This window comes from Bufo bufo, chromosome 6 (assembly GCF_905171765.1).
Source record: "Bufo bufo chromosome 6, aBufBuf1.1, whole genome shotgun sequence".
NCBI lineage: Eukaryota > Metazoa > Chordata > Amphibia > Anura > Bufonidae > Bufo > Bufo bufo.
The window spans coordinates 63,303,817-63,324,081 of record NC_053394.1 but is presented as its reverse complement, the minus strand read 5'-3'; the positions used below and the strand labels follow the sequence as shown (position 1 = coordinate 63,324,081).

The following is a 20,265-nucleotide window of genomic DNA, read 5'->3' as shown; positions in this document are numbered from 1 at the left end:
TGTTGAGGGGGCAGAAAACGGCGGAGGTTACAGTTAAGGGAACGGTCTGCTATGGAGGTCAGTGTTAAGGGGCGGTGTGCTGTAGAGGTTACTGTTAAGGGGGTAGGGTGTTGTGGAAGTCACATTTTAAGGGAACGGAGCTCTGTGGAGGTCACTGTTAAAGGGGCGGGGTACAGTGGAGGTTACTGTTAAGGGAGTGAGGTACTGTGGCAGTCACTGTTAAAGGGGCAGTTGCTGTGGAGGTCTCTGTCAAGAGGGCCAGGAATGGTGGAGGTCAGTTAAGGGGACTGTAACCTATAGTCAGTGTTAAGGGGCAGGTGCTGTAGAGATCACTGTTAAGGGGGTGACCCCTGTGAAGGTCACTGTCAAGGGGGGTGGGGTGCTGTGGAACTCACTGTTAAAGGGGCAGGCTGCTGTAAAGGTCAAAGTTAAGGGGTGGGAAGCTGTGGAGGTCCCATTTTAAGGAGACTGAGCACTGGGGGGGGGGGGGGGTCAGTGTTAAGGGGTGGGGGGCTGTGGATGTCACTGTTATAGTGGATACCATCTATATCTTTTATTGACACACACAAACATTAAATGAAATAGATTAAATATACCCGTGCGAAGCCGGGTCCTTCTGCTAGTATATATAGTACAGGTGAAACTAGAAAAATTTTAATATCGTGCAAAAGTCCATTTATTTCAGTAATGCAAATGAAAAGGAATTGCATTAATGCAGCTTAAAATTTGAATTTTGTGAAAAGGTTCAATATTCTAGGCTCAAATTGTCACATTCTAGTCAGCTAATTAAGGCTACTTTCACATTAGCGTTTTCCTTTTCCGGCATAGAGTTCCGTCACAGGGGCTCTATAGCGGAAAATAACTGATCAGGCATATCCACATACATTCTGAATGGAGACCATTCCGTTCAAGATGCATCAGGATGTATGTCTTCAGTTCAGTCATTTTGATTGATCAGACAAAGGAGAAAACCGTAGCATGCTACGGTTTTATCTCCGGCGAAAAAAACTGAAGACTTGCCTGAATGCCGGATCCGGCATTTTTTTCTATAGGAATGTATTAGTGCCGGAACGCCGGATCCGTCCTTCCGGTCTGCGCATGCGCAGACCTTTAAAAATGAGAAGAAAATAAATACCGGATCCGTTTTGCCTGATGACACCGGAAAAACGGATCCGGTATTGCAATGCATTTTTCTGACTGATCAGGCATTTTTCAGACTGATCAGGATCCTGATCAGTCTGAAAAATGTCTGATCAGTCAGAAAAAATTTATGCATTTGCATACAGTTTGCCTGATCAGAACTGCCCGCCGGAATCAAACAACGCAAGTGTGAAAGTACCCTAATCCATATCCCCTGAGCAAAGGGTACCTCAAAAGTGTGACTTTGGGGTTTCATAAGCTGTAAGCCATAATCATCCAAATTATAACAAATAAAGGCTTGAAATATCTCGCTTTGCATGTAATGAGTCTCATATGTTAGTTTAACCTTTTAAGGTGCATTACTGAAATAAATGAACTTTGCACGATATTCTAATTTTTCGAGTTTCACCTGTATGTATATATATACTGTATATTATAGAAGAATGGCGGCACTGACAAAAAATGGTTAGAAAAGTTGGGTGCATCACATGGGTGAATAAAGAAAAACCTTTTCTGTGGATTTCAGGAGTGCTGCCCTCTTTTCATCGTTTCTAGTTTACTGTTCCTGGTCCGGGAATCATTGCGGGATTTGCACCTGGCATACCTATAGAGGGCTGCTGTTTGTTTTTCTATTATATATATATATATAAATATATACACACACACATAAATGTGTGTATAGTGCAATAGAAAAAGATAAGCAGCACACTGAAAAAATGGCGGGTGCAATCCCTCTAAAGATCACGGACCAGGAACCAACAAATTGAAAAAATGGAAAAAAGAGGCAGCACTCCAATTACAGTGAAAAACTGGTGGACTTCTTTATTCATCCTGTTATTGATTCACCCATGCTTGTGAGTTAATAAGTCCACCATTTTTCACTTGAATTGGAGTGTTGCATACATACAGGCCGACATAAATACAGTCAGACAGGGATATATAAATAAGTAAATACAGTATAAATATACACACATATACAAACATACTTATAGATATGCATAGTACATTTGCTGCAATCATCTACCCTTTTTAATGCATTGCAATCATAAGAAACACTTAAAATCTTATCTTACACGTTTGTTAGCGAGTCCAGCCCCTTGAAGACATCTTTTGGAAGTGACTGCAGGTTATTATTGGCCAGGCTCCTGTAATACAGGCACAATGGTAGCTTTATATAAGAGGCCACACGCTCAGCAATACAATTTACTTAAAGGCATTATCCCATAACTAATATAAAAAATGAAAATATATTATATAGACATCATATAGTACATTACAGTCTCTAACAAAGCTAGAACCAGCCCTGTGCCTCACATGGATCCAGAGATCTCCCCAGTCATTGCTCTGCTAGATTTATATCAAGCTGACAGCTCAAGGGGAGTGTCTTTTCTGCTGCAGCTCAGGGGGCGTGTCTCAGCTCTCCCTATCGCAGCTCAGGGGGCGTGTCCATGCTCTCCCTATCACAGCTCAGGAGGCAGTTGAAGGATAAAACTGAGCATGTGCGGCCATCTCAGTGAGCAGGTCAAAGAAATAAGAAAATTATTGGCGCTATACAGAAACATTTTATTGAATAACTCCGTAGCTATACAAATTTTTTAATTACATGCAATTGCAAAAGTACTCAGATCCAGATGCTGCCTTGAAAACTGTAGAATATTTTTCGAGGGACAACCCCTTTAACTACATGATACATTTGATAAGCATTAAATAATACATTTTCCATTAAGTTTGTATCAGCTTAATAAGGTAAGTGTCATTATCATTTTACTAGAGAAGGACATCTAATGATAGTATTATTCCATGGTCACCTGTCTTCTGGGAATAAACTGACCAGTGCATGTGAGCTTCCAGGACACACTGACCATTGCAATGACAGCTTCTCTTTCGTGCCATGCAGAATGATTTCAGTTGAAGATGGTTATGCCCCTTGCACATAGGCAGTAGTGCGGATTTACTAATCCTGTAGACGACGTCAGCTTACAGACTGTCTAGACCTGCACCAGATTTATCACAGGGGCTCAGGCTGGATGATAAATCTGGTGCAGGTGTAGACACATTTGTCCACCAATGGTAGGCTTACTTTGAGACAGAATTTTTTTGCCAGAATTTTGGAGCTAAATGTTGCATATTAGGCCACACCCCTTTATTGAGAAGTCATGCCCATTTTTTTGGTAATTCACACCCTTTTTTCAGGCTGGATTAATACAATTTTTCTAAACCTAGTTGCACCTAATTATGCAAAACTGAGCCACATTTTAGTACAATTAGTACGAGGTGCACCATAATCCATTATTACATGTTGATTTTAATGTGCATTTTTGATATTAACCACCTCCGGACCGCCTAACGCAGGATCGCGTTCCGGAGGTGGCAGCGCTGCGCACAGTCACGCATATACGCGTCATCTCGCGAGACGCGAGATTTCCTGTGAACGCGCGCACACAGGCGCGCGCGCTCACAGGAACGGAAGGTAAGAGAGTTGATCTCCAGCCTGCCAGCGGCGATCGTTCGCTGGCATGCTGGAGATGTGATTTTTTTAACCCCTAACAGGTATATTAGACGCTGTTTTGATAACAGCGTCTAATATACCTGCTACCTGGTCCTCTGGTGGTCCCCTTTGTTTGGATCGACCACCAGAGGACACAGGTAGCTCAGTAAAGTAGCACCAAGCACCACTACACTACACTACACCCCCCCCCCGTCACTTATTAACCCCTTATTAGCCCCTGATCACCCCTAATCACCCCTGATCACCCCATATAGACTCCCTGATCACCCCCCTGTCATTGATTACCCCCCTGTCATTGATCAACCCCCTGTAAAGCTCCATTCAGACGTCCGCATGATTTTTACGGATCCACTGATAGATGGATCGGATCCGCAAAACGCATCCGGACGTCTGAATGAAGCCTTACATGGGCGTGATCAATGACTGTGGTGATCACCCCATATAGACTCCCTGATCACCCCCCTGTCATTGATCACCCCCCTGTCATTGATTACCCCCCTGTAAAGCTCCATTCAGATGTCCGCATGATTTTTACGGATGCACTGATACATGGATCGGATCCGCAAAACGCATCCGGTCGTCTGAATGAAGCCTTACAGGGGCATGATCAATGACTGTGGTGATCACCCCCCTGTCATTGATTACCCCCCTGTAAAGCTCCATTCAGATGTCCGCATGATTTTTACGGATGCACTGATAGATGGATCGGATCCGCAAAACGCATCCGGACGTCTGAATGAAGCCTTACAGGGGCATGATCAATGACTGTGGTGATCACCCCATATAGACTCCCTGATCACCCCCCTGTCATTGATTACCCCCCTGTAAAGCTCCATTCAGATGTCCGCATGATTTTTACGGATGCACTGATAGATGGATCGGATCCGCAAAACGCATCCGGACGTCTGAATGAAGCCTTACAGGGGCATGATCAATGACTGTGGTGATCACCCCATATAGACTCCCTGATCACCCCCCTGTAAAGCTCCATTCAGATGTCCGCATGATTTTTACGGATGCACTGATACATGGATCGGATCCGCAAAACGCATCCGGTCGTCTGAATGAAGCCTTACAGGGGCATGATCAATGACTGTGGTGATCACCCCCCTGTCATTGATTACCCCCCTGTAAAGCTCCATTCAGATGTCCGCATGATTTTTACGGATGCACTGATAGATGGATCCGATCCGCAAAACGCATCCGGACGTCTGAATGAAGCCTTACAGGGGCATGATCAATGACTGTGGTGATCACCCCCCTGTCATTGATTACCCCCCTGTAAAGCTCCATTCAGATGTCCGCATGATTTTTACGGATGCACTGATAGATGGATCCGATCCGCAAAACGCATCCGGACGTCTGAATGAAGCCTTACAGGGGCATGATCAATGACTGTGGTGATCACCCCATATAGACTCCCTGATCACCCCCCTGTCATTGATCACCCCCCTGTCATTGATTACCCCCCTGTAAAGCTCCATTCAGATGTCCGCATGATTTTTACGGATGCACTGATAGATGGATCGGATCCGCAAAACGCATCCGGACGTCTGAATGAAGCCTTACAGGGGCATGATCAATGACTGTGGTGATCACCCCATATAGACTCCCTGATCACCCCCCTGTCATTGATCACCCCCCTGTCATTGATTACCCCCCTGTAAAGCTCCATTCAGATGTCCGCATGATTTTTACGGATGCACTGATAGATGGATCGGATCCGCAAAACGCATCCGGACGTCTGAATGAAGCCTTACACGGGCGTGATCAATGACTGTGGTTATCACCCCATATAGACTCCCTGATCACCCCCCTGTCATTGATCACCCCCCTGTCATTGATCACCCCCCTGTCATTGATCACCCCCCTGTCATTGATCACCCCCCCCCTGTCATTGATCACCCCTCTGTAAGGCTCCATTCAGATATTTTTTTGGCCCAAGTTAGCGGAATTTTTTTTTTTTTTTCTTACAAAGTCTCATATTCCACTAACTTGTGTCAAAAAATAAAATCTCACATGAACTCACCATACCCCTCACGGAATCCAAATGCGTAAAATTTTTTAGACATTTATATTCCAGACTTCTTCTCACGCTTTAGGGCCCCTAGAATGCCAGGGCAGTATAAATACCCCACATGTGACCCCATTTCGGAAAGAAGACACCCCCAGGTATTCCGTGAGGGGCATATTGAGTCCATGAAAGATTGAAATTTTTGTCCCAAGTTAGCGGAACGGGAGACTTTGTGAGAAAAAAATTAATAATATCAATTTCCGCTAACTTGTGCCAAAAAAAAAAAATTTCTATGAACTCGCCATGCCCCTCATTGAATACCTTGGGGTGTCTTCTTTCCAAAATGGGGTCACATGTGGGGTATTTATACTGCCCTGGCATTCTAGGGGCCCCAAAGCGTGAGAAGAAGTCTGGTATCCAAATGTCTAAAAATGCCCTCCTAAAAGGAATTTGGGCACCTTTGCGCATCTAGGCTGCAAAAAAGTGTCACACATCTGGTATCGCCGTACTCAGGAGAAGTTGGGGAATGTGTTTTGGGGTGTCATTTTACATATACCCATGCTGGGTGAGAGAAATATCTTGGTCAAATGCCAACTTTGTATAAAAAAATGGGAAAAGTTGTCTTTTGCCAAGATATTTCTCTCACCCAGCATGGGCATATGTAAAATGACACCCCAAAACACATTCCCCAACTTCTCCTGAATACGGCGATACCACATGTGTGACACTTTTTTGCAGCCTAGGTGGGCAAAGGGGCCCATATTCCAAAGAGCACCTTTAGGATTTCACAGGTCATTTACCTACTTACCACACATTAGGGCCCCTGGAAAATGCCAGGGCAGTATAACTACCCCACAAGTGACCCCATTTTGGAAAGAAGACACCCCAAGGTATTCCGTGAGGGGCATGGCGAGTTCCTAGAATTTTTTATTTTTTGTCACAAGTTAGTGGAAAATGCTTATTTTTTTATTTTTTATTTTTTTTCATACAAAGTCTCATATTCCACTAACTTGTGACAAAAAATAAAAACTTCCATGAACTCACTTTGCCCATCAGCGAATACCTTGGGGTCTCTTCTTTCCAAAATGGGGTCACTTGTGGGGTAGTTATACTGCCCTGGCATTCTAGGGGCCCAAATGTGTGGTAAGGAGTTTGAAATCAAATTCTGTAAAAAATGACCTGTGAAATCCGAAAGGTGCTCTTTTGAATATGGGCCCCTTTGCCCACCTCGGCTGCAAAAAAGTGTCACACATCTGGTATCTCCGTAATCGGGAGAAGTTGGGGAATGTGTTTTGGGGTGTCATTTTACATATACCCATGCTGGGTGAGAGAAATATCTTGGCAAAAGACAACTTTTCCCATTTTTTTATACAAAGTTGGCATTTGACCAAGATATTTATCTCACCCAGCATGGGTATATGTAAAAAGACACCCCAAAACACATTCCTCAACTTCTCCTGAATACGGAGATACCAGATGTGTGACACTTTTTTGCAGCCTAGGTGGGCAAAGGGGCCCACATTCCAAAGAGCACCTTTCGGATTTCACAGGTCATTTACCTACTTACCACACATTTGGGCCCCTAGAATGCCAGGGCAGTATAACTACCCCACAAGTGACCCCATTTTGGAAAGAAGAGACCCCAAGGTATTCGCTGATGGGCATAGTGAGTTCATGGAAGTTTTTATTTTTTGTCACAAGTTTGTGGAATATGAGACTTTGTATGAAAAAAAAAAAAAAAAAAAAAAATCATCATTTTCCACTAACTTGTGACAAAAAATAAAAAATTCTAGGAACTCGCCATGCCCCTCACGGAATACCTTGGGGTGTCTTCTTTCCAAAATGGGGTCACTTGTGGGGTAGTTATACTGCCCTGGTATTCTAGGGGCCCAAATGTGTGGTAAGGAGTTTGAAATCAAATTCAGGAAAAAATGAGGAGTGAAATCCGAAAGGTGCTCTTTGGAATATGGGCCCCTTTGCCCACCTAGGCTGCAAAAAAAGTGTCACACATCTGGTATCCCCGTACTCAGGAGAAGTTGAGGAATGTGTTTTGGGGTGTCTTTTTACATATACCCATGCTGGGTGAGATAAATATCTTGGTCAAATGACAACTTTGTATAAAAAAATGGGAAAAGTTGTCTTTTGCCAAGATATTTCTCTCACCCAGCATGGGTATATATAAAATGACACCCCAAAACACATTCCCCACCTTCTCCTGAGTACGGAGATACCAGATGTGTGACACTTTTTTGCAGCCTAGGTGGGCAAAGGGGCCCATATTCCAAAGAGCACCTTTCGGATTTCACTCGTCATTTTTTACAGAATTTGATTTCAAACTCCTTACCACACATTTGGGCCCCTAGAATGCCAGGGCAGTATAACTACCCCACAAATGACCCCATTTTGGAAAGAAGAGACCCCAAGGTATTCGCTGATGGGCATAGTGAGTTCATAGAACTTTTTATTTTTTGTCACAAGTTAGTGGAATATGAGACTTTGTAAGGAAAAAAAAAAAAAAAAAATCATCATTTTCCGCTAACTTGTGACAAAAAATAAAAAGTTCTATGAACTCACTATGCCCATCAGCGAATACCTTAGGGTGTGTACTTTCAGAAATGGGGTCATTTGTGGGGTGTTTGTACTGTCTGGGCATTGTAGAACCTCAGGAAACATGACAGGTGCTCAGAAAGTCAGAGCTGCTTCAAAAAGCGGAAATTCACATTTTTGTACCATAGTTTGTAAACGCTATAACTTTTACCCAAACCATTTTTTTTTTACCCAAACATTTTTTTTTTATCAAAGACATGTAGAACTATAAATTTAGAGCAAAATTTCTATATGGATGTCGTTTTTTTTGCAAAATTTTACAACTGAAAGTGAAAAATGTCATTTTTTTGCAAAAAAATCGTTAAATTTCGATTAATAACAAAAAAAGTAAAAATGTCAGCAGCAATGAAATACCACCAAATGAAAGCTCTATTAGTGAGAAGAAAAGGAGGTAAAATTCATTTGGGTGGTAAGTTGCATGACCGAGCAATAAACGGTGAAAGTAGTGTAGGTCAGAAGTGTAAAAAGTGGCCTGGTCTTTCAGGGTGTTTAAGCACTGGGGGCTGAGGTGGTTAATGAGTTTTCCCACTGATTGACATTTTTGGCATATCTGTTATGTCTAAAAACTACCTCTAGGTGGCCACCTACTAGTAGAATGACCCTGCTCTTCCATTGTGGTGGGCATAATGGCCCTTCTATAATCCTAAATTCACACTGCTAGGCCTGAATGGCTAAAGCTGTCTGTACATGATGCGGCCCTGGCAGCGGGATCTGCATGCGGCTCACCAGAAATTGCCAGACCTCTTTCACATAAGCGGGTGCGATGTGTGAAGAGAACGCATAGCACCCACACTGAATCCTGACCCATTCACTTCAACTGTGCTGTCCGCATCCGTTGCTTCGTTCCGTGGTCCGCAAAGAAAATATAACCTGTCCTATTCTTGTCAGTTATATTAAAGGCTGTGCGTGCTGTTCCGCAAATTGCGGAACGCGCACAGACGCCATCCGTGTTTTGCGGATCCGCGATTTGCAGACCGCAAAACACACAACGGTTGTGTGCATGTAGCCATATTCTGCGTTATTCACGCAGTCCGGGCCCCATAGAAGTGAATGGGGCTTCAGTGAAAAACGCATTGCATCCGGAAGCAGTACGTTTTTCACTGATGGTTGCTAGGAGATGTTGTTTGTAAACCTTCAGTTTTTTATCACGCACGTGAAAAACGCATCAAAACGCATTGCACCCGCGTGGAAAAAACTGAACAACTGAACGCAATCGCAGGCAAAACTGACTGAACTTGCTTGCAAAATGGTGCGAGTTTCACTGAACGCATACGGACCTAATCTGTCACGCTCGTGTGAAAGAGGCCTAAGGCCTCTTTCACACTTGCGTTGTCCGGATCCGTTGTGTACTCCACCTGCCGGAATTACACGCCGGATCAGGAAAAACGCAAGTGTACTGAAAGCATTTGAAGACGGATCCGTCTTCAAAATGCTTTCAGTGTTACTATGGCAGCCAGGACGCTATTAAAGTCCTGGTTGCCATAGTAGGAGCGGGGAGCGGTATACTTACAGTCCGCGCGGCTCCCGGGGCGCTCCAGAATGACGTCAGAGCGCCCCATGCGCATGGATGACGTGCCATGCGATCACGTGATCCATGCGCTTGGGGCGCCCTGACGTCACTCTGAATCGCCCCGGGAGCCGCACGGACGGCAAGTATGCTGCTCCCCCGCTCCCCGCTACACTTTACCATGGAAAACAGGACTTTAGCGTCCCGGCAGCCATGGTAACTATTCAGAAAAAGCTAAAACGTCGGATCCGGCAATGGGCCGAAACGACGTTTAGCTTAAGGCCGGATCCGGATCAATGCCTTTCAATGGGCATTAATTCCGGATCCGGCCTTGCGGCAAGTCTTCAGGATTTTTGGCTGGAGCAAAAAGCGCAGCATGCTGCGGTATTTTCTCCGGCCAAAAAACGTTCCGTTCCGGAACTGAAGACATCCTGATGCATCCTGAACGGATTTCACTCCGATCAGAATGCATTAGGATAAAACTGATCAGGATTCTTCCGGCATAGAGCCCCGACGACGGAACTCTATGCCGGAAGAAAAGAACGCAAGTGTGAAAGAGCCCTAAGTCTGGTCAACTTTCAGCTGTTCTCACAGTGTGGGTCTCTCACTGATCTAATTGGTAGGCGATTCATTATTATCCCTTTTATTTCTGTACTATTTGCTTATTTGTATGTCTTTTTGTCATCTTTTTGTAACTTTTTAGCACTGTAACTTTTTATATATTAAATCTTAAATTTAAAAGGTTGTTCCTTGCTGCTGTAAACATGCCCTCATCCTCTAAGTACATCTTTGGCGTGTTTGGGGGTCGCTTCCCTCCTTAGTGGCCTAATTCGTTGGGCTAGTTGGAAAGCGAGGGTGGAAGCGGAGTTAGACCTTACAATCACATCCAAGGCCACGTTTGCTGTGAATGCCAGAGTGCCCCCCGTGGCCTGATCATGACAGCAACCTTAGGCCTCTTTCACACGAGCGTGACGGATTGGCTCTGGATACGTTCAGGATGCGTTCAGTGAAACTCGCACCATTTTGTAAGCAAGTTCAGTCAGTTTTGTCTGCGATTGCGTTCAGTTTTTCAGTGTTTTCCTCGCGGGTGTAATGCGTTTTGATGCGTTTTTCACGTGCGTGATAAAAAACTGAAGGTTTACAAACAACATCCCCTAGCAACCATCTTTAAAAAAGCATTGCGTCCGGACTTGCTTCCGGATGCAATGCGTTTTTCACTGAAGCCCCTTTTACTTCCACGAAGCCAGGGCTGCGTGGAAAACGCTAAATATAGAACATGCTACGTTTTTCATGCAACGCAGAACTGATGCGTAAAATAAAACGTTCATGTACACAGACCCATTGAAATGAATGGGTCAGGATTCAGTGCGGCTGCTATGCGTTCTTTTCACCCAATGCACCCGCGCGGAAAACTCGCCCGTGTGAAAGAGGCCTTAGGGTACACCACACGTGCAGGCTTTATAATGAGGTTTTCAAAGCCAAAACCAGGAGTAAATTAAGAAATAAGGCAAGATATTATCTGTTCTTTGCTTTTTCCTCTCTACTTTTATGATCCACACAAGATTTTGGCTTCTAAAAACATGAATCACGCGTGGCAGCACCCTAAGGGTAAACACATGCGATGGCCGCTGCCCACCCAAGTTAAATTGCTGTCTACCTGCCAAAACTGAGTAGACATGAACAGTCATTTGAACAAGGTGCTGATTTGCAGTGAAAACACATGTTGGCCTGGAGCTGCTAAGTGGCCAGACATTGCCGAATCTGCGTCTCTAGCCTTAAAGCGTGAGTGTTTTATACTGATGACCTATCAGTATCTGATCGGTGGAGGTCCTACTCCTGGCACCCCCACCGATCAGCTGCTTGAAGAGGCGGCAGACTCCTAATGATTTACCCTAGGCAATACCAAGCACAGCCACTATACAAGGTATGGCACTATGCTTGGTAAGTTGCGAGGAGGAGCTCTGGAGCCTCTTTGAACAGCTGATCACGGGGGGTGCCGGGTGTCAGACCCCCACCAATGTCATATTGATGATCCATCCCAAGGATAGGTCATCAGTATGAAACATTTGGAAAACCCCTTTAAGGCCATTCACGCAGGTTTTACTTTATTTTACTTACAGAACGTTAATATATTTTCCATGTCTGCACAGGTAAGGGATATATCACGCCGGCCACTCGTATTAGCAGCCAAGAATGAGCTTTAGGTATTTAAGCGGTGGAATGTCTAATCTGTGTACTGAAGTCAAGAGCGGTGAAAAGTAAGTATATTCTGTATGTGCCCAGCTTTCCTGCTCCTGTTACTACATTTTTAAACTGTGGACATTGCCAGCCAGACCTCCTATTAATACAGGGTAAGTTAATGACTGTAAAGTTACACTGGGAATATACTTGGCACAGTTCCTAGACTGGCACCTAGGCACAGATTTGACAGCCATGCCATTAATAGAACTGCTATATTTAGTCCAAGGGAATTCAAATATTATTTTAGCCAGCAGAGGGAGCTAGCACATACAGGGTATCTCCACTGGTATCAGTCACTGAGATGATACAATGGGTAGGGCACAAGTGCAAAAGGGCCTGGGTGTGATAAAGGTCCATGTATCCCTTTAGTTTTTAAATTGGAGATTTCCATGTCACTATCTATATTTAAAGGGAAATTGTTACTGGGAATTTCGCTGTTAAACCAGGAAACACTGTCTTGTAATAGTGATATCCTTCACTTAGTGATCATTGCTTCACTCTGGAGAAAAGGTTAATCTGTATGCAGATTTGAAGTTAAGTGCACTGAGGGCAGACCCAAGCCTCCCTGTGCAAATGTGTGCTGCTCCTTCTTTCTCTGCCTCCCTTTAACCACCTCAGCCCCCCTACCTTAAACACCCTTAATGACCAGGCCACTTTTTACACTTCTGACCTACACTACTTTCACCGTTTATTGCTCGGTCATGCAACTTACCACCCAAATGAATTTTACCTCCTTTTCTTCTTACTAATAGAGCTTTCATTTGGTGGTATTTTATTGCTGCTGACATTTTTACTTTTTTTGTTATTAATCGAAATTTAACGATTTTTTTGCAAAAAAATGACATTTTTCACTTTCAGTTGTAAAATTTCGCAAAAAAAATGACATCCATATATAAATTTTTCTCTAAATTTATTGTTCTACATGTCTTTGATAAAAAAAAAATGTTTGGGTAAAAAAAAAAAATGGTTTGGGTAAAAGTTATAGCGTTTACAAACTATGGTACAAAAATGTGAATTTCCGCTTTTTGAAGCAGCTCTGACTTTCTGAGCACCTGTCATGTTTCCTGAGGTTCTACAATGCCCAGACAGTACAAACACCCCACAAATGACCCCATTTCGGAAAGTAGACACCCTAAGGTATTCGCTGATGGGCATAGTGAGTTCATAGAACTTTTTATTTTTTGTCACAAGTTAGCGGAAAATGATGATTTTTTTTATTTTTTTATTACAAGTCTCATATTCCACTAACTTGTGACAAAAAATAAAAAATTCTAGGAACTCGCCATGCCCCTCACGGAATACCTTGGGGTGTCTTCTTTCCAAAATGGGGTCACTTGTGGGGTAGTTATACCCATGCTGGGTGAGATAAATATCTTGGTCAAATGCCAACTTTGTATAAAAAAAATGGGAAAATTTGTCTTTTGCCAAGATATTTCTCTCCCCCAGCATGGGTATATGTAAAATGACACCCCAAAACACATTGCCCGACTTCTCCTGAGTACGGAGATACCACATGTGTGACTTTTTTTTGCAGCATAGGTGGGCAAAGGGGCCCACATTCCAAAGAGCACCTTTCGGATTTCACCGGCCATTTTTTACAGATTTTGATTTCAAACTACTTACCACACATTAGGGCCCCTAGAATGCCAGGGCAGTATAACTACCCCACAAGTGACCCCATTTTGGAAAGAAGACACCCCAAGGTATTCGCTGATGGGCATAGTGAGTTCATGGAAGTTTTTATTTTTTGTCACAAGTTAGTGAAATATGAGACTTTGTAAGAAAAAAAAAAAAAGAACAAATCATCATTTTCCGCTAACTTGTGACAAAAAATAAAAAATTCTAGGAACTCGCCATGCCCCTCACAGAATACCTTGGGGTGCCTTCTTTCCAAAATGGGGTCATTTGTGGGGTAGTTATACTGCCCTAGCATTCTAGGGGCCCTAATGTGTGGTAAGTAGTTTGAAATCAAAATCTGTAAAAAATGGCCGGTGAAATCCGAAAGGTGCTCTTTGGAATGTGGGCCCCTTTGCCCACCTAGGCTGCAAAAAAAAGTCACACATGTGGTATCTCTGTACTCAGGAGAAGTTGGGCAATGTGTTTTGGGGTGTCATTTTACATATACCCATGCTGGGTGAGATAAATATCTTGGTCAAATGCCAACTTTGTATAAAAAAAATGGGAAAATTTGTCTTTTGCCAAGATATTTCTCTCCCCCAGCATGGGTATATGTAAAATGACACCCCAAAACACATTGCCCGACTTCTCCTGAGTACGGAGATACCACATGTGTGACTTTTTTTTGCAGCCTAGGTGGGCAAAGGGGCCCACATTCCAAAGAGCACCTTTCGGATTTCACCGGCCATTTTTTACAGATTTTGATTTCAAACTACTTACCACACATTAGGGCCCCTAGAATGCCAGGGCAGTATAACTACCCCACAAGTGACCTCATTTTGGAAAAAAGACACCCCAAGGTATTCGCTGATGGGCATAGTGAGTTCATGGAAGTTTTTATTTTTTGTCACAAGTTAGTGAAATATGAGACTTTGTAAGAAAAAAAAAAAAAGAACAAATCATCATTTTCCGCTAACTTGTGACAAAAAATAAAAAATTCTAGGAACTCGCCATGCCCCTCACAGAATACCTTGGGGTGCCTTCTTTCCAAAATGGGGTCACTTGTGGGGTAGTTATACTGCCCTAGCATTCTAGGGGCCCTAATGTGTGGTAAGTAGTTTGAAATCAAAATCTGTAAAAAATGGCCGGTGAAATCCGAAAGGTGCTCTTTGGAATGTGGGCCCCTTTGCCCACCTAGGCTGCAAAAAAGTGTCACACATGTGGTATCTCCGTACTCAGGAGAAGTTGGGCAATGTGTTTTGGGGTGTCATTTTACATATACCCATGCTGGGTGAGATAAATATCTCGGCAAAAACAACTTTTCCCATTTTTTTATACAAAGTTGGCATTTGACCGAGATATTTCTCTCACCCAGCATGGGTATATGTAAAATGAGACCCCAAAACACATTGCCCAACTTCTCCTAAGTACAGCGATACCACATGTGTGACACTTTTTTGCAGCCTAGATGCGCAAAGGGGCCCACATTCCTTTTAGGGGGTTATTTTTAGACATTTGGATCCCCGACTTCTTCTCACTCTTTAGGGCCCCTAAAATGCCAGGGCAGTATAAATACCCCACATGTGACCCCATTTTGGAAAGAAGACACCCCAAGGTATTCAATGAGGGGCATGGCAGGTTCATAGAAAAAAAAAATTGCCACAAGTTAGCGGAAATTGTTTTTTTTTAGTTTTTTTCTCACAAAGTCTCCTTTTCCGCTAACTTGGGACAAAAATTTCAATCTTTCATGGACTCAATATGCCCCTCACGGAATACCTTGGGGTGTCTTCTTTCCAAAATGGGGTCATTTGTGGGGTGTTTGTACTGCCCTGGCATTTGAGGGTCTCCGCAATCATTACATGTATGGCCAGCATTAGGAGTTTCTGCTATTCTCCTTATATTGAGCATACGGGTAATGAAATATTTTTTTTTCCGTTCAGCCTCTGGGCTTAAAGAAAAAATGAACGGCACAGATTTCTTCATTCGCATGGATCAATGTGGATGAAAAAATCTCTGCCCAAAAAAAAAAAGGAGGGGAAAGGCGTCTGCCAGGACATAGGAGCTCCGCCCAACATCCATACCCACTTAGCTCCTATGCCCTGGCAAACCCGATTTCTCCATTCTCATCAATCGATGTGGATGAATAAATCATTGCCGGGATTTTTTATTTTTTATATACAAAGTCTTTGCCAAAAAACCAGGCCGCAACGCAATAATTTTCTTAACTTTATAATAACTTTTGAACAGAACATATAAACTTTTGAACTGAACGTTAACTTTTTTGCTTACCGGTGATTTTTTATTTTTTTTAATTACCTTTATAGGACAAACCTCTCCTTCCCCATGGGACAATGTGCAAAGCGCAAATCGCCCAAAGATGTGGCGAAGTACATTATGCACTTTATCCCAGGTGAAAGGAGAGGTTTGCAGCAGCTGAGAGTAAAAGGGCCCTAATAGCCCTGTGTGCCTGTCCTGTGAGATGCAATCCCTATGCTAAGTGTACCTGTGTGTGGTACTTCCGGAAACACTCTCCAAAGCATAGGGCAGGGTGGTCAGCGCAGTCAGGACAGAAATAGCGGGTGTCACGCCTTATTCCACTCCTGCTACAGACACGACATCTTTTTCGGGGTGACGGTTGGGTTGAGGTACCAGGAACGACACTGGGGAAATGTCGCTCGTGTAGACGGCTAACTACACTGGTGGTTGGGGCCACGGAACCTCCTGGAGACAGGAGGTTCGCGATGATCTCTTCCTCAAATTTGAGGAAGGATCCCGTTCTCCCTGCCTTACTGTAGAGAACAAAACTATTGTACATCGCCAATTGAATCAAATATACAGACACCTTCTTATACCAGCGTCTGGTGCGTCGGGAAACTAAATAGGGAGCCAACATCTGGTCATTGAAGTCCACCCCTCCCATGAGCGCATTATAGTCGTGGACTGAGGGGCTTTTCAATGACACGGGTTGCCCTTTCAATTTGTATTGTCGTTTCTGCGTGAATGGAGGAGAGCATGTAAACGTCACGCTTGTCTCTCCATTTCACCGCGAGCAGTTCTTCGTTACACAAGGCAGCCCTCTCCCCCCTTGCAAGACGGGTGGTAACGAGCCGTTGGGGGAAGCCCCGGCGACTAGGTCGCACGGTGCCACAGCAGCCAATCTGTTCTAGGAACAAATGCCTGAAGAGGGGCACACTTGTGTAAAAATTGTCCACATAAAGATGGTACCCCTTGCCAAATAAGGGTGACACCAAGTCCCAGACTGTCTTCCCACTGCTCCCCAGGTAGTCAGGGCAACCGACCGGCTCCAGGGTCTGATCTTTTCCCTCATAGATCCGAAATTTGTGGGTATAGCCTGTGGCCCTTTCACAGAGCTTATACAATTTGACCCCATACTGGGCGCGCTTGCTTGGGATGTATTGTTTGAAGCCAAGGCGCCCGGTAAAATGTATTAGGGACTCGTCTACGCAGATGTTTTGCTCAGGGGTATACAAATCTGCAAATTTCTGGTTGAAGTGGTCTATGAGGGGCCGAATTTTGTGGAGCCGGTCAAAAGCTGGGGGGCATCTGGGACGGGAGGTGCTGTTGTCGCTAAAGTGCAGGAAACGCAGGATGGTCTCAAAACGTGCCCTGGACATAGCAGCAGAGAACATGGGCATGTGATGAATCGGGTTCGTGGACCAATATGACCGCAATTCATGCTTTTTGGTTAGACCCATGTTCAGGAGAAGACCCAGAAAAATTTTAATTTCGGAAACTTGGACTGGGCATAATAGCTTCCCGGGTTGGCGGCTATAAATTGAGTGGCATACCGATTTGTTTCTGCCACGACATTGTCCAAGAGCTCCGCAGTCAAGAACAGCTCAAAAAATCCCAGGGCCGAACCGATCTGAGCTGTCTCAACCCGAACTCCAGACAGGTGCGGCTGAAGTTGGTGACTGCCAATCAGGGTTTGCCAGCACCTCAGGGACTCTAGGGGCTTTACGGGCCTGTCTGTGCGGTGGCTGCGACGGGGTGACTACTGCACGTGCCACCGTACCAGCTTCAACTGCCCTTCTGGTGCTCGCCACTTCACCATGTTGTACGGCAGTGCTGGTACTAGGTCCAGGGAGGGCTGCGCTGCTGGTGTATGCCTCACCACGTGATCCGACAGCGCCAGCCCCACTCTGCTGCCCTTGAAACGGATCCTGCACAACCTGTGGTCTAGCGACACGGGGCCGGGTACGCCTGGTGCTATCAGAGACCTCAACCTCCTCGTCCGAACTTTGGGTCAGACTGCCACTGCTTTCTACAGGTTCATATTCTGACCCGCTAGATTCGTCAGATGAGGGTTCCCATTCCTCATCCGACTGGGTCAGAATCCTGTAGGCCTCTTCAGAAGAATACCCCGTTTGACATTTTGGACTACTAAATTTAGGGGTATTCCCTGAGACTACCCAAGAAAAAAAGCAAGCCTGTCTTACAAAGGGGAGGCTAGCGAAGTACCGGAGGCCGCTGCGATTGATAAAAAATATCAAAACATATTTTTTTATCGCCGCAGCGCTTGTAAAGTGATTGTGCAGTGATCAAAAAAAATTAATTTTTTGTCACTGCGGCGGGGCGGGCGTGGGTGAACGCACGTGTGGGCGACCGATCAGGCCTGATCGGGCAAACACTGCATTTTGGGTGGAGGGCGAGCTAAGGTGACACTAGTAGGTTAAGGCTGACATGTCAGCCTGCATTTGTGGGAGGGGCGTAGGCGCCCTTAAAAGGAGGCATGCCCTCTCCCCATTTGCGTGCGTTTCTGGTGCCTTTTCCCGCCTGACGTCACGCCCCGTCCTGCTGTGCTGCTGTGCAGGTAAGTTTGCCGAGGGTTCCCCTCCATCGCTTCCCGCTCAGCTGTCGGGGTAAGTTTCACGCTCCGCCGCACCCCTCTCCGGCGTGTCCAATCAACCTCCCACCGACCCCCCCCCCCCGACCCCCCCCGGTCCGGTCCGGTCCGCTCCGCTCGCCACTCACCTCACATCCCGGTTGGTACGCCCGGCTCGTCCTTGCTCAGGTGCCGCCCTGAGCAGATCTCGCGGGACGCCGGCAGCGCTTCCGTTGCCTTGACAACGGAGCTTGCGTCCCGGCCGGCCTCTGCTGTCGGGCTCTCGTCCTGGCTCCGGCCGCCACAGCAGCTCAAACCCCCCTCGTCTGGCTGGTCCTGGCGCTCTCCCCACGGGCGGGTCTGTCTAGACCCAGGGGTGCCGCTTCTTTCCACGCAGCCACTGGCCGGCGGCCGGCTGCTGTTCACCAGCAATAAAGTTATTTAAAAAAAAAAAAAAAAAAGCTTGGTTTACACACACTGGTTCTACACAATAAGCCCCATCACAGGCCCTCGCCAGCACACACATATTATAGCTGCTTGCCAGGGTCATGGCACACCGCTAGCTCCCACGTGCCCTCCTCTGTCTTGCTAAGCAGCAGACCAGTCAACCCTCCACACCCCACGGCAGCGGTTCCGCTACCTCACACCTCAGCTCCCACAAACACAGTCTCATCAGTTCACAGGGACACGCAGTTCCCTGGTTCAGGGTCGTACAATGGCGTAGCAGGGGCCACCCCCCCCCCCCCGCCCCCCTCACGCTACTGGTTATTGTTGCAGACTCTGGTTACTCTGCCGTGCTTGCCATCCATCGTCTGCCAAGGTTCTCAACAAATTCCACCCGCTGCGAACACCGCCATTCTGCTCTGCCGCATCTACGGACGTTGTTCGGTAAATACTTATTTGTTCCATGTCATATCATGCTCCGCCATGTTTGGGGCCTATTTTGTGTTAGGTTTACGTATTACTTGTCATCTCATTGCCCTTGGCGCTACGGGCTTACGTTTTTCTCCCATACCATACCGGTTCCCGGTCGCGCTTCAGGCTCACGTTTCAGTTTCGTCAGAGCCGGGGTCAGGGACAATCAGATAAAAAAAAAAAAAAAAAAAAGGGGCTTATTCTCATGTTTGCTGTCTGTTTTCCGTTTGCAGGCTCACTTGTTATTTCATGTCTGTTGCCCGCCACGTCTGCGGGCTTACGTTTTTCCTTTTCTCTTGCCGGTTCCTCTCCGGTTCACGTTTTAATATATGTCATGCTGCCTGTCACGCTTCAGGCTTACGTTTTTCCAATTGTCGCCTGTTACGCTTCAGGCTTACGTATCTACTGTACCCCGTCTGTTGCCTGTCACGTCGTCAGGCTTACGTTTCTCCCATGTTTTTATTCCCCGTCACGCTGCCGGTTTTACGTTTTCCATTACCGGTTACAGGTCAGGATCATGCGGTTAATCACTATTCTTTGTCGCTATCATTGTTTTTCAGGTTCGATCGATATTATTTTCTACGGTACGACCCCAGGTTTGGTGTTCTTTCCATGTGTTTACTCCCCTGTCAATGGCCACGTCCTCGTAGCGCTTACGTCTTGTTTTCACTTTTAGGTTGGTAAGGTCTTCCACAGTAGTACCCCCTTCATAGCTCTAGGCACTCGGCCGCCCCAGTTCGCTCTTCATCACCATTCACGGCTCGGGTGTCGTCGTTCTGTCACGTGGGGTCTCCAGCTCAGATGTTAACTTTTTGTTTATCATCTCACAGCCACGATATGTCGCAGATTTCCAATATCGAGGAAGCCCT

General features: G+C 45.5%; 1 protein-coding gene across 1 annotated transcript in view; it reads right to left on the bottom strand.

Moving 5' to 3' along the window:
* LGI1 (leucine rich glioma inactivated 1) overlaps positions 1-20,265 on the bottom strand; it is a 98,110-nt gene that overhangs the window by 27,474 nt on the left and 50,371 nt on the right. The window contains exon 5 of the mRNA XM_040437710.1: positions 2,214-2,285. Coding sequence (XP_040293644.1) covers positions 2,214-2,285 — 72 coding nt within the window. The remainder of the gene's footprint in view (positions 1-2,213; positions 2,286-20,265) is intronic.